General features: G+C 47.1%; 1 protein-coding gene across 7 annotated transcripts in view; it reads right to left on the bottom strand.

Moving 5' to 3' along the window:
* Positions 1 to 14,705: 14,705 nt before the first annotated feature.
* FOXN3 (forkhead box N3) overlaps positions 14,706 to 26,909 on the bottom strand; it is a 399,107-nt gene continuing 386,903 nt past the window's right edge. For all 7 annotated transcript variants that reach the window (XM_053889698.1, XM_019461991.2, XM_053889699.1 and 4 more), the window contains one exon: positions 14,706 to 21,556. In XM_053889698.1, coding sequence (XP_053745673.1) covers positions 21,007 to 21,556 — 550 coding nt within the window. In that variant the 3' untranslated portion in view covers positions 14,706 to 21,006. The remainder of the gene's footprint in view (positions 21,557 to 26,909) is intronic.

The raw sequence follows: 26,909 nt of genomic DNA on the forward strand, positions 1-26,909 counted from the left end.
TCTTTAAAATTTCTGCCATTTAAAATGTCCACTTTCTGGGGGCGCCTGGGTGGCTCAGTCGGTTAAGCGTCCGACTTCGGCTCAGGTCATGATCTCACAGTTCGTGAGTTCGAGCCCCGCGTCGGGCTCTGTGCTGATGGCTCTGTGCTGATGGCTCGGAGCCTGGAGCCTGTTTCAGATTCTGTGTCTCCCTTTCTCTCTGCCCCTCCCCTGCTCATGCTCTGTCTCTCTCTGTCTCAAAAATAAATAAACATTAAAAAAAAAATTAAAAAAAAATTAAAAAATAAAAATAAAATGTCCACTTTCTGGAGTGGAAAATCCATGTGACTGAGCCCCACAGTATGAGACTCCTCCTGCTTTGGCCTCTGGCACGTGATCGAGGCTGATTATTTGCCTCTCAGGACCTCAGTTTCCCCCACCTGTCAAATAGGAGATACAGTGTCCCAGCCTGTTTTATAGGGTGGTTGTGATAAGTAAGCTAATAAATAAGCTAATAAATACCAAACCCTTCCTAAAATGAAAGCCACCTATTAACATGACTGGTCTTGTTTCAGTCTGGCGGTCCCTTCCAAGAAAACAGCTACTCGCAGTGAGCCTGCCGCGCTGATGCGAAGGCTGAAGCCTGTGTCTGGGGCAGCGGGCCTGTGTCTCCTCTTTCTGTGGAGAATCCTCCTCCCTCTTTTGGGTGAGGAGTGATCGCTTGAGAACACACTTTCTCTCCCAAATGCACTCCCTCATTCTGGTCAAGCTCACCAGTAGGCGAGCCCGTCTTCCCAGACGAACAATGACACCCGTGGCTCTTGCTGGCTTCGCCCGGTGAAGGAGGTAGGTTCATGGAACAATGCCGTATCCTGTCTGGGCATGAAACAAGGAGCTGAGCCTCATTCGGAGTGGCAAGGGGCCCTGCCTTTCCGCCTGTTGACTTTTCCTGTTTGCTCAGGCGAAGGTGGCCCTGGGGTGACCCAGGCAGGGAGGCTGCACCAGCGGGCAGAGGGCCAGGCCCAAATTTGAGGTTTCAGAATGACGAGTCACGCTGGGGTCACGCCCTGGGCCGGGAGAGGTGCCACAGCCCCTGCAGACTGTTCAGAGTGCTGCCCCTTCTCCTTGTGCTTCAACAAACGTTGGCTGAGCACCCGCCACACACCGGATTCACTGCCAGATGGTTTCTACACAGGGTTTAATTTCTTCTTCACGGCAGCCTCGTGAGCTGGGGATTTACAGTCCCATTTCACAGAGGAGGAAACTGAGGTCCAGCTAGTTGGCGGCCCGGCTAAATCCGAGCCCTCTCCTCCCACCTCGAGTCCGGAGCCCTTTCTGAAGGGTCGTTCCTGCACGACCTGGACGTTTGGCTACTTGCAGGGCACGGGGCTCTGAGAGGGTTTCAGAAGAAGCAGAGGAAGAGCCGTCCCCGCCAACACTTACAGAAAGGCTGCTCTGCGCCAGCCACTGTGCCAACTCTTCACGGGAGCCGCCTCGTGTCATCCTCAGACTAATGTAATCCTCGAAGAGCTAAATGCTACTTTGCTCCCATTTCACTGGCCCAGCATTGCACAGCTTGGAAGGGGCAGACGGGGCTTCGCAGCAGATCCAGGATTTTGTCCCAGAAAGCAGTGGGGCACAGAAGTGTAGGAAGTCTGTAAACTATGGTGTGGGGCACGTTACCACCATGAGCCGCCGGGACTTCATCCCCCTGGGGTGTCATCCAGCCCCCTGCTTGCTGACCTGCCCTGGCCTGGAGAAGACACGCAGGCAGGGAGCCGTGCCCTCTGCCGTCCTGTTGGCAGGGGCTGGGGCATGCTAAGGGGGTCTGGGTGGGGCACGGACGGCTTCACTACATCGTAGGATCGTCCTGATCCCGCTGTGGATCCCGGGCTCCTGCCCGCCCGCCCGTGGGAGGGAAACCCGTGTGTGCCCGTGTAAAGGTGCCAAGAGCAGCCGAGCGAGACAGAGAGGGCCGCCCCTCAGCAGTGGCCCTGGGCGATGTCCAGAGAACATCGCTGGGCTGTTCCTAAATCCCGCCCAGACCCCCAGGTCCCTGAATGGGAGTTCCTTCCCGCTCCCTCAGCCACCCTCCAACTCCAAAACTGGGGAGCGGCTTCAAAAGGTCTTCACTGACGGAGCAGGGGTTTGGCAGGGACGTGGCCAAGGCCCCTGAGCAGCCTTGCTGGGTCCTACCTCTGTCTTTGCCTGGCCTGCTGCGACCTCAGGGACGGGGCACGGTGCCTCCCACCGTGGCTCGGGGCTCCTGGGGAGGATGGCAGATCATCCCCCGGGCATGAGACCTGCCCCCTGGTTGGGTGCAGCCACAGACTCTCGGCAGTCCCCAGACCCGGAGAAACCCCAAACCGCACAGTTTCCCAAAGTGAGAGAGCTGGGCCATCTCACTCAGCCCTGGGCGGAGGGGGGACAGAGAGGCGGGGCCTGCACAGAGAGCTTCTAAGACACAAGTGACAAGACAGTGGTGGCCGTGGGGGGTGGAGCCCCCCCCGCCGCCCCCTTGTTCTGAGAAAATGACTTGGCTGTTTTTCTTTAGACGGGCCTGGAAAGCCCTGGGTTCAAGCCTCAGCTCTGCCACTTAGGATCCGTGAGGTCCTAGGCAAGTTCCTTGGCCTTTCACGTCTCAACTTCTTCACCTGTAAGATGGGACTAACAGTCTCCCCATCACGAGGTTGTCAGGAGAGTACCTGCATTCCAGGTAAAGGAAGAGGGGACAGGAAGGACGGAGACTGCTGGATGCCCCTCGGCGGGCCCTTCGTGTGGCCCGAGATGCGTACTGACAGCGCGTAAAGACAAGCTGAGCGCCCTCTGGGCTCTCCGCACACGTGGCTCCTTGTCCCAGGGGGCCGGGCTGCTTCACCCCAACGCAGGTGGCGGGGTCGGGAACCACACAGCTGGATTCCAATCCCGGCTCCTCTACTTACATCTGTGCTGTCTTGGGCAAGTAACTGGGAGTCTCTGTGCCTCCGTTTCCTCGTCTCTAAAATGGGGATAATAAAAGTAACTGCCTCATACATTGGTACACATTAAGTGCTTGCCTGGCACACAGTCAGCACTCAATAAACGTAAGCTCTGCTGCTCACGTTCCCTGACAGCACCCTGCGTCAGTAGCTTTCACACCCCGTGTCAGTAGCTTTTCCGTCTCAAACCCTTTGTCTGCCATGAAGGGCCCCCTACCACCCACCAGGTGAGGGAGAGTCCAGAAAACAGGACGTGTCATCGCTTCCCACCCGTCACCCCGGGACCTGTGTGTGAACTGCTGGGGGGAGGTGGCCCTCGTTCCACGTTTGCTCCAGTGGCAGGGACATGAGGCAGGAGAAGGGGAGTCCTATGGAAGGAGTCAAGTCCTTCTGTGACGTCCCCCCATTCGCCCGGCTGTGGGATCTCAGAGAAATGGGAGGGAGGCGCTGGCACCCCGGTGACCACGCTCCACACAGGGTCCCATAACTAGTCCCACATGGGAAGAGCACGCGGTGACAATCAGCATGCTGGGAGCGGAGCCTGGCCTTTCATAAAGCTCCTGGAGCAACCCTGCTGTTTACTCTAGATGCAGAGAAGAGTATGTAAGTTGATTAAACTGGGTCCCTGCGGAATGGCGTGGCTCCACATTTAGCAGAGACACGATACGATTATAGAGAAGCTGCAGGACCATGGAATCCCGGGTCCTCTCACAGCTCTGGCTCGCTTAATGCGAACATGCCCCCCTTCCTTGATGTCTCTCTGTGCTTTGCCACATGCCTGCGGTACATGTCAGCTGGGAGAGCATTGTTCTTGGTTTTGCTTTGTTTTTGTTGTTGTTTTTTAACATTTATTTATTTTTGAGAGACAGAGTGTGAGCAGGGGAGGAGCAGAGAGAGAGGGAGACACAGAATCGGAAGCAGGCTCCAGGCTCCCAGCTGTCAGCACAGAGCCCGATGCAGGGCTCGAACTCACGAACTGCGAGATCGTGACCCCAGCCGAAGTCAGACGCTTAACTGACTGAGCCACCCAGGCGCCCCTTTATTTTTGTTTTTTTAAGACTAGGCTTCTGGTAAAATCACTCCTCTCTCCCATGTCCCAAAACTTCATTGCTTTGCATATTTTGTCTTTTTTTCAATTTTGTTGTTTCCTATCCTGCTTTCTTCCAAAAGACATTTGAGGTAACTATGGTCACACAAAAGGAACAAAGATTCATGAAGCAAAAGAAAAGAACAAAATGCAGAAAAGGGAAAGGGGAAAACGCTTACCAAGAACTCTCGGCTGAGGGAAGTTGCAGTAATGAAATCCCAAGCTTCCTTGCAGCCTGAAAAAGAAGTGAAGCGTATATACCATGTATCTTTCATTGTATACACGTTCATCATGGGAAAAAAAAAATAAACAGAAACCCAGCTCATTCTTGGCTCTGAGCTTTGAGATGATTTTGTCTTGGGTCACTGGGGCTTTGGCTCTGGGTCCTTGAGTATGTTAATGAACAATTTCTTCGAATGACAGTCATAGACACAGAAGATTTCCTTTTATTGACGTTGTCCTGTGTCCATTCTCAAAACAAGATGAGTGCATAATAAGGCGAGTTTCCTTAAAGGAATTTATAAGGCTATCTTATAATAAATAAAGCCAAGAATTTTTAAATGTTTCATGTAAAAAGATTTTATTCATAATATTAATCATGTTAATATTATTATGTTAATTAATATATTATCATTATATATTACATATTATGCAATTGTTATTAATAATAAATTTAAGAATGTTAATAACTGGCAATAATTCATAGCATCAATAATTATAATAAATTATATTATAATAAATTATAATGAATTATATATTAAATAAATTATTAAATAAATAGTCTATATTATTAATATATACTGTTATATATTATATATTATTACTAATTACTAATAATTAATAGTAATAATCACTTATGAGTGATAGCAGATTATCCTCAAAACCTTAAGATTGTCTCTTTCAGAGTAAATTAGGAGTTTACCCATAATGGCAGAAACATCAGCCACCTGTCCCAGCAGCTATATTTGCCTGTGGCCGTATCAGTTTCCCACCGCTGTCACAACAAACCATCACAAGTTGGGTGGCTTGAGCCACAGAAATTAATGGTCTCACAGTTCTGGAGGCTGGAAGTCCAAGATCAAGGGGGTGGCGGGGCCAATCTCCCTCTGAAGGCTCTAGGGAAGTACTTGTTCCGGGTAATTCCTTGACTAGTGGCAGCCGTGGTATTCTCTCTCAGGATCTGTATCTAAATTTCGTGGCTTCTCACATGGTGTTCTCCCTCGGCGTCTATATCTAACTTTCCCCTTTGTATAATGACACCAGTCATATTAAAGCCCCCCCTATTCCAGTATGACCTCACCTTGACTAATCCGATTTGCAGTGACCCTATTCCTAAATAAGGTCACATTCTGAAGTATTGGGGGGTTAAGATTTCAACACATGAATGTGTTGAAAGGGGGGCAAATTTAACCCAGAACTATGGCCACAGACATGGGTGAACCCTGAAATCAAGCCATGGGGACCAGGCTATACTCTTGGAAGGAAAAAACTGACATGTCACCGAGCTGAAACCCGATCAAGTGTCTCCTGTTCAGGCTTATAGGAGAACCTTGTCATCAGAACAGCGTGATTCTTCCTGGAGCCTGGGTAAAGAGAAAGCCAAAGAATAGGAACTAGTCAGTGTTTATCCGGGCCTGGCCAAGAAGCAGAGTCAGCAAATCTGGGGATTCAGGCACTCCGGCCTCCACATAGTTACATTTGGCTCCTGAAGGGGAAGCATCCACCGTGGCTTTGATCAAATCTCTCTCAAGAGTTTCTTAGTTCTAATACTGAGCTCGCTGAACTTGGTAATTCACCTTCTCAGGAACCCAGAGCATACTGGGAACCACCATGCTGTACGTGTGACATTATACTACCTTCTGTGTAAATGTGTCCCCTGGCTTTGTGTAATACACATCCCACACAGCATATAATATAGACCTAGGGTCGGTGTTCCTCCACTGCAGAGGGAGCGTGCAGTCCCCCCCCACAAAGACTCTCTGTTGTCAACGAACTCTTTGGCACTCTGGTTTATCCATCAGTCTTTTATGACTTTGGTTAATGGTAGTCTGCCCCACTCTCCCCGTGTCCCTCTGGCTGTGAAACCAGAGAACAGTTCTTCGGAGGTGTTAATTCAGAGAATAGATAAGAAATAAGGTGTGAGAGGCAGGAGGTGGAGAGGAAGGATCCTATAGAGAGAGGGTGTAGTGGTGCAGCTGGTAGAACAGTGGAGCGCAAACAAATGTCCTGTGGGCTGAAGTGGACCGATGGCGTATGAGTAGTTGGCAGCGGGGGCGGGGAAGTGGCAAAGTAAAGGCTCCAAAATAGCATTGAGTGCAAGAAAACTGGGACAAGAGGAAAGGAAATGTAAGAAGCATTAATGACGCTTCCGTGTTGTTTTCCAAAGAGACACAAATTAAAGACTGAAATTCCTGGGTGTTTTGTTTGTCGTTTGCCTTTTGCTGTTGGTACTCCTGATTACTTTTGGCTATTTGATGGGGCTTCTTTGAAAGCAACTCCGTATAGAAAGAACAGTGCTGTCCAAGAGAAATAGACTCTGGTCTGCATATGTAATTTTAAGTGTTCTAATGGTAGTCACTTTAGAAAAAGAAAAAGAAACAGGTGCAATTGATTTTAACAATATATTCTGTTTAGCGCAAATATCCAAATATTATTGCAATATGTAATCAGCATTTTCAAAGGTATTAGTGAAATAGTTTACATTCTCTTTTTCACATTGAGTCTTTAAAAATCCGGTATATTTACAGCACATCTCAAATTGGATTCTCTACTTCAACTGCTCTGTGGTGATCACACACGTGCATTAGGACAGATAGAGGCTGGACTATGCAGTTCTGGGTTTCTTAAGAATAAAACGATAATCATAATAGTAGTAGTAATTAATAATATTTATTGAGCATCTTAGATGCCTCTTAGATGTGACACATGTCATATGAACCCTGTTTCTCATGCAGGGTTCATTTAATCCTCTTATTAAACCTCTTATTAAACCTCTTATTAAACCTCTTATTAATCCTCTTATTAAACCTCTCATGCAGAGGTTATATTTAATCCTCTTAACAACCTTATAAGGAAGGTACTATTATTATCCCATTCTACAGATGCTGAAACAGAGCCTCAGAGAGGGTGAGTGATTTACCCAGGGCCACACAGCTGAGAAAGGGCAGAGCCGGGACCGGAAACCCAGTCCGCCTGACGCCAGCACTTGGTGTTATTTTCTCAGGGTCAGCGAAGAGGCTGGCCACTGCCCACGCTTTCCCCAACCCCCTCCTCAGAGCTCAAGGATGGACTTTCTTTTCTGATTAGTGGAGCTGTCACGTTGCCTTAAAGAACAGACCGGAAAGAACGTTAATTGTACGGCTGAGCATCCTGTGTGACTGACTGAGAACAGGGCAGTAACAAGACGCTCCGACTCTCATCAGCCAGAGGAAGTTGCAAATTCAAAGCCGGCGACCAGGTTCACAAAATGCAATTGTTCTCAATGACACTTAGCAAAGAGCCAGAGAGAGAACTGATTGTCATTAAAAGCTGGACAAGAGCATCGATTGCCCCCCCCCCCCCCCCCCCAGTGATGATTTGAGGATTCTGACTTGGCCATGCTGAGAACGTCGGTGCGGACACATTGTGATGTGATTTCCTATATGGAAACAGCTCCAGCATGGCCAGTCAGCGTCAAAGAAGCTGGAAACCGAGGCCCGACCAAAGGCGGGGGCAGCCTAGGCCCACGCGGCCCCACATCCACCCCTAACACCCATGGGCAGCGGGAGCTCTGCTGGGGCCTGGGGTAGGGTCGCCCCTTCTCTGGTCGCGTTTGTCCAGATGCTCTAGAAGCCCTGCAAGCTGTGACATTTCTGCGTCTGGGGCTCTGTGGGAGGACAGTGGTCCCTGCTAAGCACAGCAGCAGCACCTTCTGGAGACAGAAGGTCCGGACACGGATGTGGCCTGGACAAGCCACACCAAAGCATCTCCCTACTCACTCCTGAGCACCCAAGGCGGGTGGTGAGCAAGGCCTCGCTTCCAGAAGCTTTCCTAGGCAGGAGGTGATACCGTGTTCTCAAATGTTCCTGAAACCATTGCCAGCTCCCGTCCATCCTGCCCCGGCCACAGTTGGAGAAGAGTGTGCGAGGCTCTCCCGAGGAGCAGCCAGGCCTGGTCCACGCAACACCTTGGGCTCCTCCCTCTGTGCATTCAGGAGAAGCTAACTGAGTGACCCCTGAGGCAGGCCTTGGGGATAAAGAAATGCACAGGGCAAAACGTCTGTTCTTCAGGAGAACGTGGCCATAGACAGACTGAGAAATCAACAGCTACAAGCAAGCTGAAAAGTGCCGGAATACAGGAATTTAATCTACAGCTGAACACAGAATACGTGGGGACTGAGCTTCATGGGGTGAGAGAACATTCTGGAAAGGCAGAAGGGACAGTCCATATCAAGGGATGGGGAGGGGCACTAGGGGACATCCTAGCTACTGTAGCTTACCTAGCAGCTGGAGCTTGGAGTGGGCACAGCAGGGGAAGGGGATCAGGCTGGGGGCTGGCATGAAGGGCTCATGTGCCATGCTGAAGAATCGGGGCCTTAGCCAGAGCTTAGGGTCCATGGGAAGATTTTAGAGCGAAGTGTCAGATGGCTGGGTGGAACATTCCTTGGCCTTCCCCAGCTGAGCTCAGCCTGGTGTAGCAGGGCTAACGGCGGACGCTGTTTCCTGCTTTCGCACCAGCTGACAGAGGTGAGGAATGGAGAGATGGGAGGGAGGGGCAGACAACGTACTCTTCTTTGCTACCAGTATTTTTACGTCTAAAAAAAGACCACCCACTACTGAGAAGCTTGGGGAACAATATGCCAGCTGCCCATATGCCAGTTGCCACAGCTAGAGTTGTGGAGGTGAGCTTACCTGAAGGTAGGAATCAGAGTTTTCACCCGCATCCCCGGCACTTATCCGGATTGGCACATAGGAGTTGCTGAAAAACAAGTGTGGGATGCCTGTGAGTGAGAAGGAGGCAATCTATTTTAAAACTTTCTCAATTGATTTCTTCTTAAATTCTTCATTGTCCTTTCCTGTTTTTTTGGATAGGCTTAAATATATATGCCACGCTGGGTAAGGTGTCATATGTATTTAAAAATAACTAGGTGCCAGAAGAAACCAAACTCAACTTCTGAGGTGTGTGTGTGTGTGTGTGTGTGTTTAAAGGAAGCCCATTTATTTTAAATGCATTTGACTATATTTAGAGGCTAACTACATGCTAGATATGGCAGTGCCCTAAATAGGCTTGCACGTAGAGTGAAGAAATACCACTAAGTATTATGCTGGAATTTCCTGATTGTAAACAGAAGACTGTCTGCAAACAGGAGATCTATAGTCTCAATGTTGCCCCTGGGTAATCTCCTTGGATGGATTATTACAAGAATGGCTGGTAAGCTCTTGGCAAGGAAGCCAATGTGGGCTCACTATGATTCAATAACGGAATGAACGAATGAAAGAAGGAATGGATGAATGAAGCGTGGTTGTTCTTTATATGAGGGATATGTTGCGTAAGACCTCATATATTTAATACATGCATAAATCAAGACTAATTCCCCCATGGGAATAAAGTAGGATTTACATCACTTCAAGTTGTGTACATTAAGTGGAACCTTATTCTTTCCCATTGCCTTATTTCGGATTTGCATAATTCGTATCAGCATAGAGTATGACTTGATTTCCTCTTTTATAAAGGAGGACTATGGATTTATATCTGGAGATCGAGGATGTGCTTGACAAAGTTTTGATCGGATGCAGAAATGTAGGCTGCATTTTCATAAAGCCAAGCGCAGATGCCCTCAAAGTATGTTGATCACAACGAAATTGACCTACGAGGCGGGTCTCCAGAACCATGCCACAGAGCTCCAGCTCTGTCCTCATCAATATACAAAAGATACTCTCAAATCTGTGATACAACAATACCTGGAGAGAAGGCACGTGTTTCAGATGACAGAGTCAGGACCCTCACCCACCCACCCCATGTTCATCTCAACTACCTTGGACAGTGGACCAAATCTAAGGAGGTGGCATTTAAGAGGGAGAAATACAAAGTCCTGCACTTTGACCCCAAACGAATATCCAGAGAAATACACCAACAGGGACTTGTTTTAGTTAATAGCAAGTTCAGTCTGAATCAGTGGTGTGACGAGTCTTCTGAGAAAAAAAAAAATTAATTCAGTCTTTGGTTTTCTTAATTGAAGCAGAAGATCTAGAATGGAAGGAGTAGATAGTTCCTCCTCTTCAAACTTACCTCGAATTCTGTTTTCCGCTCTCAGTTTTGATCACAAGCTGGAACATGTCCAGAAGAGAGAAAGAGTAGACAGAACTTGAAATGTTTATTCTGGAAAAGACTTAGGGAGGAAATTATTGTTTCCACATGTATAAACGGCCGCCATGTGCAAGAAGATTTAGGCTTGCATTTTTGTGGACTTCCATGCCAGTGCAAGGACCTTCGGGTACAAGTTTTAGGGAGTGAGATTTTGTTTTCATATAAGGACAGTTAGAATGTCTGAAGAGGAGAGGATCACCTGAGTTCATGTGGTCGGTCTGGCCATCTTGGCACCGTTTAATGGCCGTGTAGAAAGAGTCCATGAATCTGATTTCCTTTTCTTTTGAATTCTCAGAGTTAGTTACAGATGATCCCCCCAAAATAACTAAATAAAATAAATGGCCAGTAAATTATGAAAAATAATGTAAATTTGCTAGTAACTAAATGAAAATTCAAACAGTAATAATGTGTATTTTGTCTGCTAGCAAAAATTAAAGAGAAAAATAAATTCCAATATGGTAGGTAAGGATGCAGTGAACTTAGTTTTCATTCACTGGTATTTTTTTTTTAACTTTTTTTTTAAACATTTATTCATTTTTGAGAGACAGAGCATGAGCCGGGGAGGGGCAGAGAGAGAGAGAGAGAGAGAGAGAAGGAGACACAGAATCTGAAGCAGGCTGCAGGCTCCGAGCGAGCTGTTAGCACGGAGCCTGATGCGGGGCTCGAACCCCCAAACTGTAAGATCATGGCCTGAGCCGAAGTCAGATGCTCAACCGACTGAGCCACCCAGGCACCCCTTCGTTCACTGCTATTTGCACTGATGCCTTTTGGAAAGGCACACCGAGTCTTGTAGCACTGATGACACCTCTGTTCCGATAGTCCCACAGGCGAACTAACAAAAGACAAGTTGAAAATATGCAAATGGCCACTTGCCCGAAGGTATTCATTGTGGTACTACTTATCGCAGAAAGGAGCTCCAAGCAATTGAAACAATGGAAAGGTAACAGTTGAAGATGGCAGGCATTCGCTCAATGGAATGTTATGTATCACTTAAAAAGTCATTTTCACTGTAGCTGTAGGGAAAATGCATAGGACACAGTGTTGTGTGTGCACCTGTGGAGAACCGTCACCTACAGAATTCCACAGATGTGATGATTATAATTACCTACCCGGCAGATGGATATGACAAAAGATAAGAAGGAAAATTTCCCCTTTTGAAGTCCGGCTTCGCCACTAGCCAATCCCTTAACTTTTCTGTGCCTTAGCTGCCAAGTCTATAACACAGGGAGTTTGGACTCAGCGGTGTCCAATGTCCCTTCCAGTTTTACGATGTGAACAGAATGGACCTGTTTCAAGAAAAAAGTGTGTCCCAGAGGGATTAAGAAATCAGCCACTGTCTTGCTTTCAGACTTTCCCCCATCATACTCCACTTCCATATTATGTATTTTTAGAAATCAGCTTTGAAATGAATAGCAGATGAGAAAAAATAGAATTCCTTGATCTTTCTCAAATAAATTGCTGCATTTTGAAGGAAATGTAGCCATATGCTCCCTAAGTACTTTAGCGTGAAGCAGCATAAAACAGTTCTCAAGTCATTAGGATACTTTATGCAAAAATGGCCAAGGATGATTTCAAATCAAGATAGTATTGCTGGGAGCATTAGTGAAATGCACTGCCCTGGGAAGGTTTATTCACACAACACAAAGGGAAGAGGTGGACATTTAATAAACTGGTTTATTCACTTCTATTTGAGTCTTTTAAGGGGCGCCTGGGTGGCTCAGTCGGCCGAGCGTCTGACTCTTGGTTTGGGCTCAGGTCATGATCCCCGGGGTTGTGGGAGGGAGCCTCATACCGGATTCCTTGCCACGCATGGAGCCTGCTTGAGATTCTCTCTCTCTCTCTCTCTCTCTCTCCAAAATAAAACTTAAAAAAGTAGTAAAAGATTGTCTTTAGCCAGCTCCCAAACCCCCAGTTTTGCATCCTAATCAATGGAAAAATGGTCAAAACATACTTAGGTTTGTGCATAACGTAGGACTTCTTAATTCATAGGGGTCTGAGAAGCAGACATGAGATTTCAACTCACAAACAAAAGCCTCCTAGTCGCTCCCAGACTCCCTGTGTAATTACCCTCATTTCTTGAGAACTTTCTAGAAGGGTGGTGATTTCTTGGTTCAGACACTTGCCATCAGGCAGAGCAGTCAAGAGGAGAGAAGCTGGTCGGGGCTGCTTTTCACCCTCAACGGGCCACTTGCATAGCATCAACCACATGGGTGGGTCTTCAGGGTCCATGCGGCGCCCAGGGAGAAATTTCACTACTCTGAGGATTCATATAACTTTACAGACACAGTTGTCTGATCTTTTCAGGAAACACCCCATTTTCAGTTGTCCAGGAGGAATTTTTAAAATGCAGGGACAGGGGTGCCTGGGTGGCTCAGTCGGTCGAGTGTCCCACTTTGGCTCAGGTCATGATCTTGGGGTTTGTGGGTTCGAGTCCCGCGTTGGGCTCTGTGCAGACAGCTCGGAGGCCCGGAGCCTGCTTCCGGTTCTGTGTCTCCCTCTCTCTCTGCCCCTCCCCCACTCGCACTGTCTCTCAAAAATGAATAAACGTTAAAAAAAAATTATAAGATGCAGGGACAGCCCGCATCTAGACTACCTACAAATTACAGAAAAGCTTGTGTATTATGTAGCTATTCAAATAAGGCATCTCTCCAGTAAATAATTACATCTTCAAGGCAGAGTCCAGACTCTGGCAGTTTGTCTCAAAGAAGCCTTAGACACATAGCTCCCCAACCAAATGCACAGCACAGCATGCAAAATGCTGCAATTAAAACCATGGCAGGAACGAAAGAAAGTCACTCGCAAGTGTGAGCTTTATTGGTACCTGTGATGTCTCCTTTCTCTGCATTTATACCAAGCTGTTTTTAAGAAAATAAAGACGCTGGCCATCCTTTGTTTGCCTCTTTTCAGGGGAGGAATTGGAGTGTGAATTGGAGAGCTGGGTGGGGGGCGGCCGGGGTGCCATCTCGAGGGAAGAGAAGCCAGACGGGGAGGCCCATGAGTACATGGCAAGGAAGTGAACACACACAGAAGCAGCTTCCGCATCCGACTGCTGTCCTTTCCAATTAGTCACCTGGCAGTACTCTGAACTTAACTGCAGTAAGGTTGCCACTGCTTAACCTGCAGGAAGCTCGGCTCCACAGACACTGGCCCCAACCCCCTTGGGGGGCCACTGAAGCACCTGAGCATCCGCCTTCCACAGCAACTGAGGGCTCCTCTGCCATTAGCTTTCAAGTCCCTTCAAGCTGACTCTACCTGTCACCGTCGCCCAGCGGTCACTGGGATAGAATTGGAGCTACAGGAACGCGTCTTGAATTAAAAAAAACTGCCTCGCGAGGGTAGCCTATGGATCGTTAACAAAAGTAACGTGCAATTTTTTTCCACTGCTGTGGCATCATTTCAATTCTTTGCCAGGAGTCTCCCTTCTCACTTAAGCCGTATCGTAGCCCAGAGGTCTTGTGTCGGGGTCTTTACTGCAGGTAACGGCTACTAGATTTTCCTCCTCTCTTCCGTGGGATGGTCAATATCCCCTGGAGGTCAGATCAGAATGTTGGAGGTGTTATTGCCTGGACACGGTCCCCTCAAATATTCGGATACTCAATCCGACTGGGTGGTGACAGATTAAATCCTAGAGGAAGAAAGTCTAGGGGTTAGAAAAGTTATCGCAAGAAGTCTTCAGGGCCTGGGATAGGCCGCCAAGGCTCCAGCCCCAGAGGAGAATTTTCGTTTATTGCTTGACAGCTTCCAGATGAAGGGCAGAATCGTTTTTAACCACAAGCCCGAAGTTCTGTGACGGGAGACTGGCTGTCCAACAACTCTTCAGAGCAAGAGCTGGGATTCTGAGACGCACGGGTTCTCTGGCTCTGGCAGGGAGTTTGTGTTATTTGCTAAAGGTGTGTCACTTTTTTAAAAAAAACTTTATTTTGAGAGAGAGCACAAGCAGGGGAGGGGCAGAGAGAGACGGAGAGACAGAATCCCAAGCGGGCTCCACAACACCAGTGCAGAGCTCGACGTGGGGCCGGAACCCACAAACTATGAGATCATGACCCGAGCAGAGATCAAGAGTCGGACGCTTAACTGACTGAGCCACCCAGGCGCCCCAAAAGGTATGTGGATTTTCTTTTTTTTTTTTTTTTTTTTTACAAGGGAAGCAGGCAGGAAGATGAGTAGGTACCGTAAGTGTGGCTCAGACCCTAGAACCGAACTGTAAAAAACAGAACACACACCCTAGTGCAGGTAAGAAATATAAATGATTTTACTGCTCAGCATTTGCATAAGGAGACGCAGTGCACCCAATAATACGTGGCATTGTTCTTCAATTGATGCAACTCAGTAATTTTTATTGCAACTGGAAGACAATACATCACAGAAACTTTATGGTAGGTCTGGGGAAAAGTGTTATTTACAATAAATGATGAAATAGTTTGTCTTTGGCAATATGATTACATATGAAGAATGCGAAATGCAAGTATGGATGCCTCCAAAGCGACACCATCAGGTCCCTAAGTTTCGGCTGATTGTGCAAGCCTCCACACTGCTCCTTTAGGTAACACAAACGCAACTGAACATCACTTCCTTTTTCCTTTATGGTTCTCCCTTTCTATTCATGATATTGGCAGTTTCATACAGAAAATACAGGAAAAAAAAATTGGCTTTTGAAAAATTATTACTCTAGTAAATTAGAATTTGGCCATGTAGGTCTATTGGCCGGCGAAGGTCAGATGACCCTAAGCATCAATAGGTGCTTGGTCTTCTGATTGCTTTATCACTGTTATTTTTTTTTCTTCTGTAAAACAAAAATGAAATTCAGAAATGTTACAGAATCAGAGTATAAAAAAAAATGTACAAGTGTATAATGCTTCCCAGACACACCCGGAGACTCCCCCCCCCACCCACATTTTCACCATGGCAGGTATAAGTAGTGAGTATGAATAACGAGCATGAAACTGGTTACTGAATCAGCTATGAGCTTCGACGGCCTCAACATACATACTCAAGAAATGCTTTACGTTTAAATAACTGAAATTGTGCTAAGTTTCATCTAAAAAAAAAAAAAAGAAGTGGGGGGGGGGAAGTTTGGGGAACTCAGGCCACAGTAATGAAGGGATGAAATACAATTTGTAGGTTTGATAGGCTCACCATATCGAAGTCTGTGCGAATCCAATATGGAGTATCAGTTATTTGCAAAAGGTAGGGAAGGCTGTTCTCAACTTTTGCAAACGAAATACAGTGGAAAAACACTGTTGAATATATCCCAAATAAATAGTCTTGATTTCAACGCTAACAAAACGAACAGGAAGGGTACTTGTGAGCGTATCACAGTAAGTCAGAAGTGATCTTTCACCTAGGTCTGATTTCAAAAGTACGACAGACAGCAAAATGCAGCACCATAGACACATCGGTTTTCGGCCACTAAAAGATGAATCGTTTTGAAAATCGTATTTTCCTTCCTTAATTTTTGGTCAGTGAAGCTAGCACTTGTTTGCTGAACTGTGGAAGAATTTCAAGGTCACACGCATTATTCATGATAAAGCAACCGAGCTGACGAGTCTGTGCTTAATTCAAGAATAACCAGTAGAAGAGAGAGAAAAAACAAGGACTTAACCACCTCCGGTGCTCTCTCAGAGGAAGAGGGGTTAACAGATGAATTCACAAAGGTAGGCGGGTCTATACAGAACACTGAATGCCATGTGTAAATCCTCATGAAACTCCAGAAACAGGAACACCACACGATGTATATACTTTGATTTACACATTCCGTTACAAAGAAAAAGGACACCATTACAACTTTGTAACTGTGTTAACTACAATATAAACCAAAGTCCCGAGTTTGGAAGGTAACTAAAAGAGGGTTATCACTTAGGTTATATAGCAAAAGTGTTGATGTATATTATATATAGTAGTATAAATAATAAAAAAGTATTATTTAAATTAGATCACAGTGCTGCATTATGTGCATAACAGTGTTTGATATAGTATTGGAGGGCTGGGACCTAGGACACTAAGGATTTAACTGTCAACACTGGTAAGTCACAATCAAGAGGGGACACAGAGTTCAAATGTGTTCTTTTGGTGGCAAAAATCCTGAAGATGAAAGAAAAAATACTTCTCTACAGAAACATAAAAATAAATGGCAACATCTGGGCAGCTGTGATCCACCAGAAAGAAACGAGTCCCAAACCTGAATCAAGTTTAAAGGGAAAAGAGAAGTCACATTGAATTTGATCCGATCCCCTGTGGAAAACCCTCCCATGTAGGCCACTTGTACAGAACTCTGATTCCTTCTCCAAAAGCCCTTCAAGGAGAGGCCAAGAGCCCACACGCGGAGCGTGGGGTAATTGAAACGTGAGTTGGTAGCACTTGATGCTGTGCCCAGCGCGTCCGAGGACTGGGCTGGGCACAGAAGCCATCTGGACGGTTTTCACTCTACAGAGCCCACAGCCTCAAGTTGTCCCCGGGGCGGGAACGCCACTCAGTGCAAAGGCGGCTTCTAGAATTGCCCTGTGGTATAGTTACTGCCGCACCCAGCAAGGACCAGACTCGTCGAGCGCCTCTATGAGAAAAATCAGCTCTTGGGAAAAGCCTCCGACACATCCCTTCTTAAAAACTCAGCCCCAAGACTGAAACCTGCCACAGTCGTCTTGGCCATCTCAAACCACCACCTAAATGTGGGTTTGGTTCATTTTAGTTTCGAATAGACAGCTTCACCAAAGAACTCTTGAAACGTATATTGGTTAGAGAGGGAAGGGAAGTAGGAGCTTATGGTATATAATAAGGCTGGGAAAAATCTATGATGCAAACCCTTTCCACGTAGTACTAGATAAAGGTAAAAGACAATTATAGTAGCATAAAAATAACTGTCTATGTGTATATCATTTAAGGAAAAAGAGCTACAGTCTCTTTCTCTTAAATGTGTCCGAGGGCCAACAGCAAGTAATTGTAGATGTCGTGGTGCTGATGTGTTGATGGTTGTTTTCCAAAGCGTCTTTAAATATTGCTATAGTTCCCCGTCTCCCCCTCCCCCCTGCCCCATGTGAGTACGTGAGATACTGGAATGACACACGAAATGCCACTTCTCCCAGCAGGAGAAATGAAAGCAAAAACACCACACCCCTTGAACGGTGCCCAGGCGATCTGTCAGACTAATGAATACATATGCTAGTTTTGGAAGCTAAAGGAACACCTGACGTTTGGGAAGTAATTCCAAGACTAAAGTGAGTTACACTGGAGCAAAATATTCTTTCACAAATAGGCTTGTGCTTAAATTCTCTACTGCTCTTGGAGGAGGGAGTGAGAGAGGGTGCCTCCTGCCCCCTGGCGTGGCGAGGGACGTGGACAACCTCATTCTGCAATGACTTCACTACAGACGGCCACATACACGTCGATACTTTTTTTTTTTTTCCTCAACAGTCAAAATACAAAGTTAAACACAATTGAGCCATTGTTTTGGTTATGCATAATGTGTATGCCTCCAAAAACAGAAGAAAAATAGAAAAAAGTACCCTCACTAAAGTTTCCCCTGCAAGCCACCCAGCAGCCCCTACAGAGGTGCCGAGGGAGACTCAGGAAAATAACACTTAGAAAGCTGCCCGATGAGGTATTTATGCAAAGAGAGTGGTTCTGGAGTTAAGAACACACTTTTATAAGATAGTTATCTATTTCTCAAAGAGATCAGAAAAGTAAATCACACACATTGCATTTTCTTATTTTCTAAAAGAGGCCTTTGCTCCTTTAGAAAAATGAAGTGAGGGGAGACAGCCCACGGGGGGGGGGGGGGAGGGGGGGGTGGTGGTTAACTGGAAGAAGTCCCCGCCAGAAACAGTCCTGGATGTCTGCCTCTGCCTTTCAGGAGGGAAGTCTAAATCTTATCCTGGGGGGTGGGGTGAGGGTAAGGGTCGGGGGGCGGGTGGGTGTCTCCTGGGTTCGGTCAGGTGACAACACAAATCCAAGTGTCGCTCAGGCTCCACGGCTAACACGGCTTTTGGGGCATCAGATATTTGGGGAGATGGAGGGAATAACACATCCTCTCCCCCATCCCCATCTAACCCGGAACAAATATGCTGGAAGTATTCCGGTTCAGGTACTGAACTCGACCTGTCACAGGGATGTAGACTTTTCTTTCCCCAGGTTCTCTTTTCGGCAACCCAGAGGAAGCAAGTCGCGGGGTACGCGCCAGATGCTTCCCTCTGTCCTGGCTGATGGAGCTCCTGACCGCGCCTGCTGCTGGCCGATGGGCTCTGCAGTGGCCCACGACTGTCCCATTTTTAAAGATCACCGTCTCCCCGGGCCCTCCCTCCCTCCCCCTCACCACCACGTCCTGAGCCACGATAGTGGGTGTTCCTGTTTATGTTTTGAAATTCCCCTCCACGTGGGTGGAAGATTTCAGAGATTTCTCGTTGCATCTCCCAAGGTAATTTCTTTTAGGCAAAGATAACAGGAGTTTCTGGTCTGCGTGACATCATCCGGTTGTCTAAATTCAGCCCTCACAATCTAGGCGGGCTTCATTCCAGGCTGGTTGGTGTGCACGGTACAGGTGGCCGGCCCCTCCTTCCCACTGTGAGATGGCATCACAGGAAAACTGTCTGGGGCTGGTCCTTCCAACACCCATGTCACTTTCTCCTTCACGCGTACCCTAACTCACACCCTCATCCAATAAGGCCCATTAGCGTGCTTCCCCTTCTTCTGGCGAATTTGCATAATTATTCACTGCCTTCTTTCTAGAACCAAATCCTGGTAATGGTTTTCTCAAGTCGGCGTCCTAGAAATTCTATCATACACACTCACTACTAAGTTTGCCCTCAAATTATTGCGTCATGGTAAACATGTACAGACAAAGAGAAAGGACACACTTTTCAACAGAGAATCAGGGGGTCGGGGGCTGAAGTGCAGACAAGGCAGTACAGAGCTCCACCATCCAGGCCCTACCAGAACACGAAGATATTTTCTATTGCAGAGTAAGATTCCCCAACAGTCAGAATTTGTCCCTGAAGAAGGTTAAACCTTAAACACCTGCTTCAAAAAACCAAAACAAAATAATTGGGGAGAAACAAAACAAAACAAAAACAACGGAAAAAAAATGAAAGAAAGAAAAAAAAGAAAACCGAAAGAAACTCTAAGCCTAAGGGCTTAAAAATTAGAGGCATAGCCTTTTCTCTATTTTCTATATTTATATGAAAATAATTCATGCTTCATGCTAAATACATTATTTACCTTACAAGAACTTTGTTATTTTTGAATAAAAAAAAGTTTGTGTTTTGTGATTTTTTTTTTGTTTTTTTTTGTTTTTCTTTTTTCAAAGGAATCCATGCATCGTGGATCAGAAATTTCTGCGGGCTACACTGGCTGAATGTGGAAATCATTGATTTTGCAAAGATGATTCCTGACTGGCATTAATTGCAAACTCCACTCTGAGGGCAGTACAGGAGTTTTTTTTGTTTTTGTTTTGCTGTGTTTTACTTTTGTTTGTCCGTCAATGTGCCTTTGATCTTTTAAAAACACACCGCAATACTAATGGCAGCTTGTGTAGCTTTTTTTTTTTTTTTTTCCCCACTCGGATCAAATAGTTTTGACAGACAGAAAAAGATCTGTACCATTATTTTCTTCCTTGACAGCTATTGTAATTTCCTGGACTTGATTTTCACTTGGGCAGTTAAGAAGAGCTCGTTTTCTGCATCAGTTCTCTCTCTCATATTTGTGTGTGTGTGTGTGTGTGTGTGTGTGTGCGCGCGTGCACGTGTGTGTGCACATGTGTGTATAGGTGTGTGTGCAGGGCCAACCTCAGGCTTATGGCTTGTGGAACATTCTCTTAATACAGAACAAAATTCAAAGATTAGCAACATCACTAAAAATTGACCCACTCTCTCATTAGTCACTGACACCTGGTACGAACGAGTGGTTCAGTGTCCACCTCCTAACATGCTACTAGGCTCCACAGCGAAGAAGCACAAAGGACTGGAGACCGTCCCCCACTCTGTCCACCCATCCCTGCACACTTCATGGCCACGCCAAGGCTTTTCCTGGCACAATTTGATGCCCGGCGCTACAAGCCTGGACCTGCTTCCAGGGGACCAGGACTCTTCCTTCTCCCCAGTTGCCTTATATGCATTCACTCAGCGAACCCAGCTGGGTGGACATCCTGACCTTTTAAACCTAAGGGTTGGGCCTGATCGATGGTTACTTTGCACACGTGCCTTCTAGGTGCCGAATGTGTGTTCCCGTGGCATGATCGTTGGCATCCCTGCGGATTCAGCCACGTGTTTCTGACAAAGCTGGAGGAAGCAATGGTAATTTTGGCTTTTTCGTTGTTTTTTTTTTTGTTTTTTGTTTTTTTTGTTTTTGTCTTCAGATAATGAAAAGCTTTTGTAAAACAGCTGAGTGTCAATATGAGTTCTATGGCTTCAATCTCCTTTAAAAATAAAATTCTTAAGGGTCCAAAACAAAGGAGGGGCAAATTAAAAAAAAAAAAAAAAGTAAAGAAAAGAAAAGAAAACCAAACCAAAAAAAAAAAAAAAAAGATAAGAAAAAAGTAATAAATTGCTGATATTGCCACAAATCATTAGAAATCTCCTGACATGCTAAAACCAAATGGCCGAAAGTTCAAAACAAATCAGTGACTTGTTTTTAATTTTTCGTGGTTTCCTTTTGCTCTTTCTGCCCCTTTGCCGTCCGATTGGTGATGTTATTCAAACAGGACCGAATCCCTGCCAAGTGCAGGAGCGAGCCCGCCGCCTCTTTCATCTCCTCGTCGTCGCTCTCGGGGGGCTTCTCCGTGCGTCTCTTTTTGAGGGGCAGCGTGTCGCTGGGGACCTTCCTGGCCTTGGCCAAGTGCTGGCGCTTCTTGTGCAGGGCCGCGTAGCCGCTGTCCCCCAGGGCGTCCTTGGCCTCCTTCGGGCTGTGTTTCCGGTCGTCCTCCTCCGTTTCGCTGTGGCTCTCGTGGCTCTGGAAGCTGCCCTCGCTGCCCTCGCTGCCCTCCTGGCTCCCCTTGGTGGCGAACTCGTAGTGGTCGTCGGCCGAGGAGGAAGAGACCGAGTCGCTGGCCGGCGACGTGCTCCTGGCGGTGGAGGACTTGGCGCTGCTGTAGTTGTGGTCCTCCTTGGGGTCCCCGCTGACCACCGGGGAGCCGCACGACGGCTCGCTCTCAGTCCGCAGCCGGCAGGCGCTGAGGCCGTTCCTGCGGACGGGGCGGCGGGGAGGGGGGTGGGGGGGGGTCACAGAGAGGACACAGGTTAGCGGCAGCGTCTGCGCATGCTCGCGCATGCGCACCCAACCCGCCCGCCGCCCAACCTCTGGTGCTCCGCCCGCCTGCGGGCCACAGGCTGCCCTGCTTCGCAGAGCGGGTCCGAGTCCTGCCCGCCCCCACCCCCACCCCGGCCTCCCGGCTCATCCCATCGCCCGCTTTTTCACTCCGTGGGCGCACAGACGTCAAAACAACACTCTCCTATTAAACCATCAAAATCAAGCTGTGCTTGGGTTCGCACACCTGCTAACACCGTGGAGTAGGCACCGCCAGGCGATGCTGGCTGGGTACTTCAGGGACACGAGCCCGCGCTCTTCCGGAGCTGCGACACGAGGGGCCTTTTGTCAGGAGACTGAGCCCAGTGTTCAGCCGAAAGAGATAACCTGCCACGTGGTGACAGCTATTCACTCGCGCTTGCCCTGCCTCGTTCATTCTGTAAATATTCACTGCACACCTAATATGAATGCACGGCCTTAGGGAGGGTCCTGGGGAGGCATCCGCGGCGGAATCAGATACAGACACTGTCACAAAGATGCTCAGAGTCGAACAGAGAAGCAAGTCGTGGTTACATCACCGGTGAGAGAGAGGGCACTAAGCTACCACCTAACTACCCTTACCACCTGCCAGGCGCCACGTGCCGTCCGCAGGGATGGTTGCACTGAACTCTGTGACGTGGACAGGAGCATCCCTGTTTTACCGATGCTGGAAGAAGGGTCTGGAAAGCCACACAACTCAGAAGTAGCAGAGCTGGATTAGGACCAAAGTCTGATTCTCAAGATGGGCTCCTGATGCAATCTGACGGACTCTCGCTGTTCTTCTGATTTCCCTATAACTAGGTCCCTTCTGTACACTCCCATCAGGACCCGACAGCACTCACCACACCTGATTATTGTGTGGTGGGTGTCTTTATGTCTGAATGATGACCTGAATTGTCTCGTGCTTCATGCTGGCAAGGGGAAGAGTGACTGCACCCACTTCACTGTGGGGCTGAGGACGGGAGAGAACGCCCCCATCTGTCTGGACCAGTGCCTGGTCTAAGGGTGAGGACGGTGATGTTCATTCCTGCTTAGGCCACACATTCCCAAAGGTGGGCACCCATTCTGCGTGGACGGTAGCTGTATTTTTGCCAGTGTCCAGCACACAGGTGTTCAGAAGAGGCAGTGCAGTGGTCAGAGATGAACACGCACAGGAGAGAAGGGTTACTTCGAGCTGGAGGAGATAGACAGAGGACAAGGAAAAGGTCTGTGGAAGATACGGTGTCTGACTTTGGACGTGAAGGCTAAAGGTTTGGGCAGGGAGGAGAGATGTTCTATTGTACCATGCTGGCCCCGTCTCCTGTAAGCGTGTCCACCTGATGATAAGCTTCTAGGAGACCTGGGGAACATGAGGGCACTTTTTTTTCTTTGCTAACACATCCCCAACTATAGGCACTCCTTTTGTGTTCCCTTCACAAAGAGCACTTCCCACCGTCTTTATGAGCTGCGCGATGCCTTGTTCCATGTCTGTGCTTCCCATGAGAGTGTTAGCTCCACAAGACAGGGCCCAGTCACGTTCTGTCCCCCAGTGGCTAGCATGTGCCAGGTGCAGAGTGCCTGCACACAAGATAACACTGAGCAAGTGTAGGAGCAGAAGGAATTGTGTGGCTGAGAGAATGAAGTGTGGGAAGATGACTGTGGGTCTCCACCAACACGTCTTACTGGACAATCCCTGTACATATGGCACCTGCAGAAAGGCTATGGGGTTAGAACAATAAGAGTCGGTCACGAGCTGTTACCCTTTCTTTCCTGGCATCCCTGTGGGCCTTCAGGCTCAATGAGACCCTGGTTGCAGCCCAGAGAGAAAGTAAAAGGGGAGTAGAGTCCTTTGTGTAGCAGGGAGTGAAGCCAAGGAGTCTCTCCTCCTTCTGGTGTTCCAGAGGCCCGAGGTTCTCTGCTAAATTTAAGCTGGTGGTTGAAAATCCGACTGTAATATGCACCAGCAAAACGTCCGAGGGCCATTACCCAAATTCAGTCATTGCTACATGCCTTGAGATCATCAGGGTCAACCCCAACAATGACATTGCTGCACAATGACAATTCATTTGCACAGTGAAGTCCTAGCAGTCTCCAGAAGGGCCCCAGATTGTGTCCTGCATTCTGCGATCGCAGATCTATGACCCCCTCCACCCAGTCCTTCCAGAAAGAGCCTGGCTTTCCTGCAGGCTTCTGTTCACATCCTGGCACTGCTTATTAGTGACTTCCAGTGGGCTCCATGTCTCCCTTACAGGGCAGGGTGATGACATGAGAAGTTCTCAGCACAGAGGATGGTTCTCAGTGGTGCCTGAGAATTCTGGCTTGGTTTCCCCTGTTGCTGTCAGACAGTTCACCCCTGCTTTCTGTTGCTGGGACATGCTTACCTGAGCACTCTTGTTTTCTTTCTATTATGGGTCAGGAGGCTGATGGGGACACAGCATAAAGTAAGAGGAAAGAGGCCCCGAGAGAGAAATTCCTCACGGGCTTGCCTGTAAATGCAGCCCCTGAGCTTTGGGCAATGGCCTCTGCGATATCTATTTTCTGCACACTCCCCGTTTCTTGGCTCTGTCTTGGGTGCATAAAAGTGGCTAGGAAAAGATTACTTTGAGGTGTTTCCAAATATGAAACTCTATAAATGTAACTAATTGCACAGGTAGCTATTAATAGCTATTAAACAAATGAAACTGAAAGTCTCAGATAATGGTTCTCTTGATCTTTGTTGTTGCAGGTAACTGCTGTAAAATCCAAAATAATTAGTCCACTGAACTAGCAGAAAACAGTCTCAGAGTGAACCCGGCGACACTTGGAGGAGTAAACGGGGCTATGGTTGGCTTTCCGAAAATCAGTTTAGTTCTGAATCCTTATTTTTTAACAACATGAGGCTTATCATTCACTTCACTACCACAGTTAAGCAAAACAGGATACCTCTGAGCATATATGGCGAAAGAGAGAAGGGGAGAGAATCATGGGAGCAAATGAGTATGAAATAAGGTAAGTGTTGTCAAAGCTAATTCTTAGTGAATCTAGGTGAAAGGCATATGGTGTTCGTTGTGCTTTTCTTTCTCCTTTTCCACAGGTTAAGAAATTTTTTTTTAAATAAAAAGTTTGGAGTAGGGAGTAGGAGATGTATACCAGAGTGACAGCACTGATAGAACATTCTAGTTCCAGACAAGCGGAAAGGTTCTGGGCCTGAGAACTTCTCTTTCTTAAAGGAGATAAGCACATATGAAAGAAGTACTAAGGACACACTACCATCAAATGGAGAAGAGAAGAGAAAATCACTTCTGCAGCCCATGAAGTGAGTGTTATATAGGGCAAGGTCTCTGGTACTGCCTGGAACCACACACTGCATGCCAACAGTGATCCCACAGACCACGTGCCACGATACTGGCCTGGCTCAGCCGTTCCACAGATAAACAAACAGAAACTAAAGAAGTGTCCCATGACTTGTCCAAGGTGCCTCGGCCAGTTCTCAAAGACCGCTCAAGCAGGAATTTGAAATGTCTTTAGGTCTCTCTCGAGAAAGGAAGTTTACTGATAGGAAACCAATACGCCCACTGACCATATTTCTGGATAAAAACAGGTATGCAGATGTGACTTCAGGGAGCAGGAATTAAAATATAAATGCATCTCTCTCCCTGACACTGTAGCATGGGTGCAGAATCCATAAATTCCACACCAACTCAGCAGGAAGCGACAAGCTCCTTCAATGATTAATAACTTGATGCCATGCTGTTTATGGCGGCACAAGCCAGCCGCACCGACTTGATGTCAAACGCCTCGTCCTGCAGGGGCTGTCATCATAGGACACCACATACTTAAAAGAAGGAACCAGTCATCCTGAACACGTTGGAAGGTAAATTTCTAACCACCTCTTCAAAACTCATTCATTAGAACGAACACGTGATACATCTGAAATGCCCGCCATTTTTCAGACTTCTCTGAATTTAGGTGTGACACCATTTTCAATGATCATGTTAGCATAAATTAAAGCCATTTGATTTTACTAGACCTCGATAAAACCGTGTGTTATTAATCTCAAAAACTTGGTATTCATTCTCTGGTCAAATCAATAGGAAATATCGAACATAAAAGGTGAGAAATCACATTAGTTCAGGCCGAGAATGAACAACGCTTGCGACTAACAAGTCAAACTACAGCTTCTGATGGGACACGGCCATCTTGTATCTTCTCTATTGGTTCATTATTGGTCCCGCTACAGTAGAACTCTATGTAACACCTCCACCTTTCACCTGTGCACAAGGTTCTCTCTGGAGCTGACGGCTTTAAATCTAGAGACTATCATTTAGGGTGCAGTTGTCTGCCCAAGGGGTTGACTTGAGAACTCTTGACTTTGGCCAAGCATGCAATTAATGGGATTCTTCGGCAGTGCTGGAGCTAGTGCAGTTCTTTGGTCTAAAACCGACCACAGGTAGAAAGACATGGACGAGAAGAGATGGCCAGGGAGTTCCACTTCCAGCTGGGTGGCAGAGAAGACATCTAGAAGACACTCTTCTGACTACCCCAGAAAAGATTCTGGATGAAATACAGCAACATAGTTTTTAAGTCATGGCTGGCTTTGCTGGAAAATAAGGGAATCTTAGAAACCCAGGCAAACACACTTGTACCAAAAGAACGTCACACACAAACAAAAGGTTAAAAAATAAGGACAAAATCAGAAACAGGAGCAGTAGGTGAGCAAGAAAGCCAGGGTTTCTCTGGAGTAAAAGCCTACTGTAGCCCTGGGACAAGAGCCCAAATTTATAGTGATGGAGAGAGAGAAAGCCAAAGAAGATTGATTTTGGCAGCTCCACAGTTAACTGTGGCTCCTCGAAGGGGATTAAAGTGGCCTCAGGTGTACTGATCCCTAGGCTCCCAGCACAAGTTTGAAAGCAAATCCTCTCTTGAAGAATGCAATCTGAATTTAAGCCACCAGGATTCCCACATACTAAGGTTAATCCAATATTCAAGGAGAAAGCTCAGAACCTAAAATCACCAAACATACCAGCGAGCAGGCCACTGGGAATGCATAAATGTAAAAATGTCAAATGTAAAAAGCTAAGACCTCTGAATGATGATACCTTCAATGAGGTCCTAGACCAAAGTAACTGCCCCTCAGAGGCAGGCAATGGGGATGAAAGCCAGGCTTAACTCTCAGTTCCAGATGGCATGAGAAACAAGAAAAGCCTCCCGAGATTTTTTTAACCACAAGCCTTGAGTCTTGTGGGGATGAGGCCAGAATTCTACTGTGTAGACCCAAAGACCTTAGGCTAAAT

Source organism: Panthera pardus, unplaced genomic scaffold, assembly GCF_024362965.1.
Source record: "Panthera pardus isolate Hobbes unplaced genomic scaffold, ASM2436296v1 HiC_scaffold_24, whole genome shotgun sequence".
Taxonomy (NCBI): Eukaryota; Metazoa; Chordata; class Mammalia; order Carnivora; family Felidae; genus Panthera; species Panthera pardus.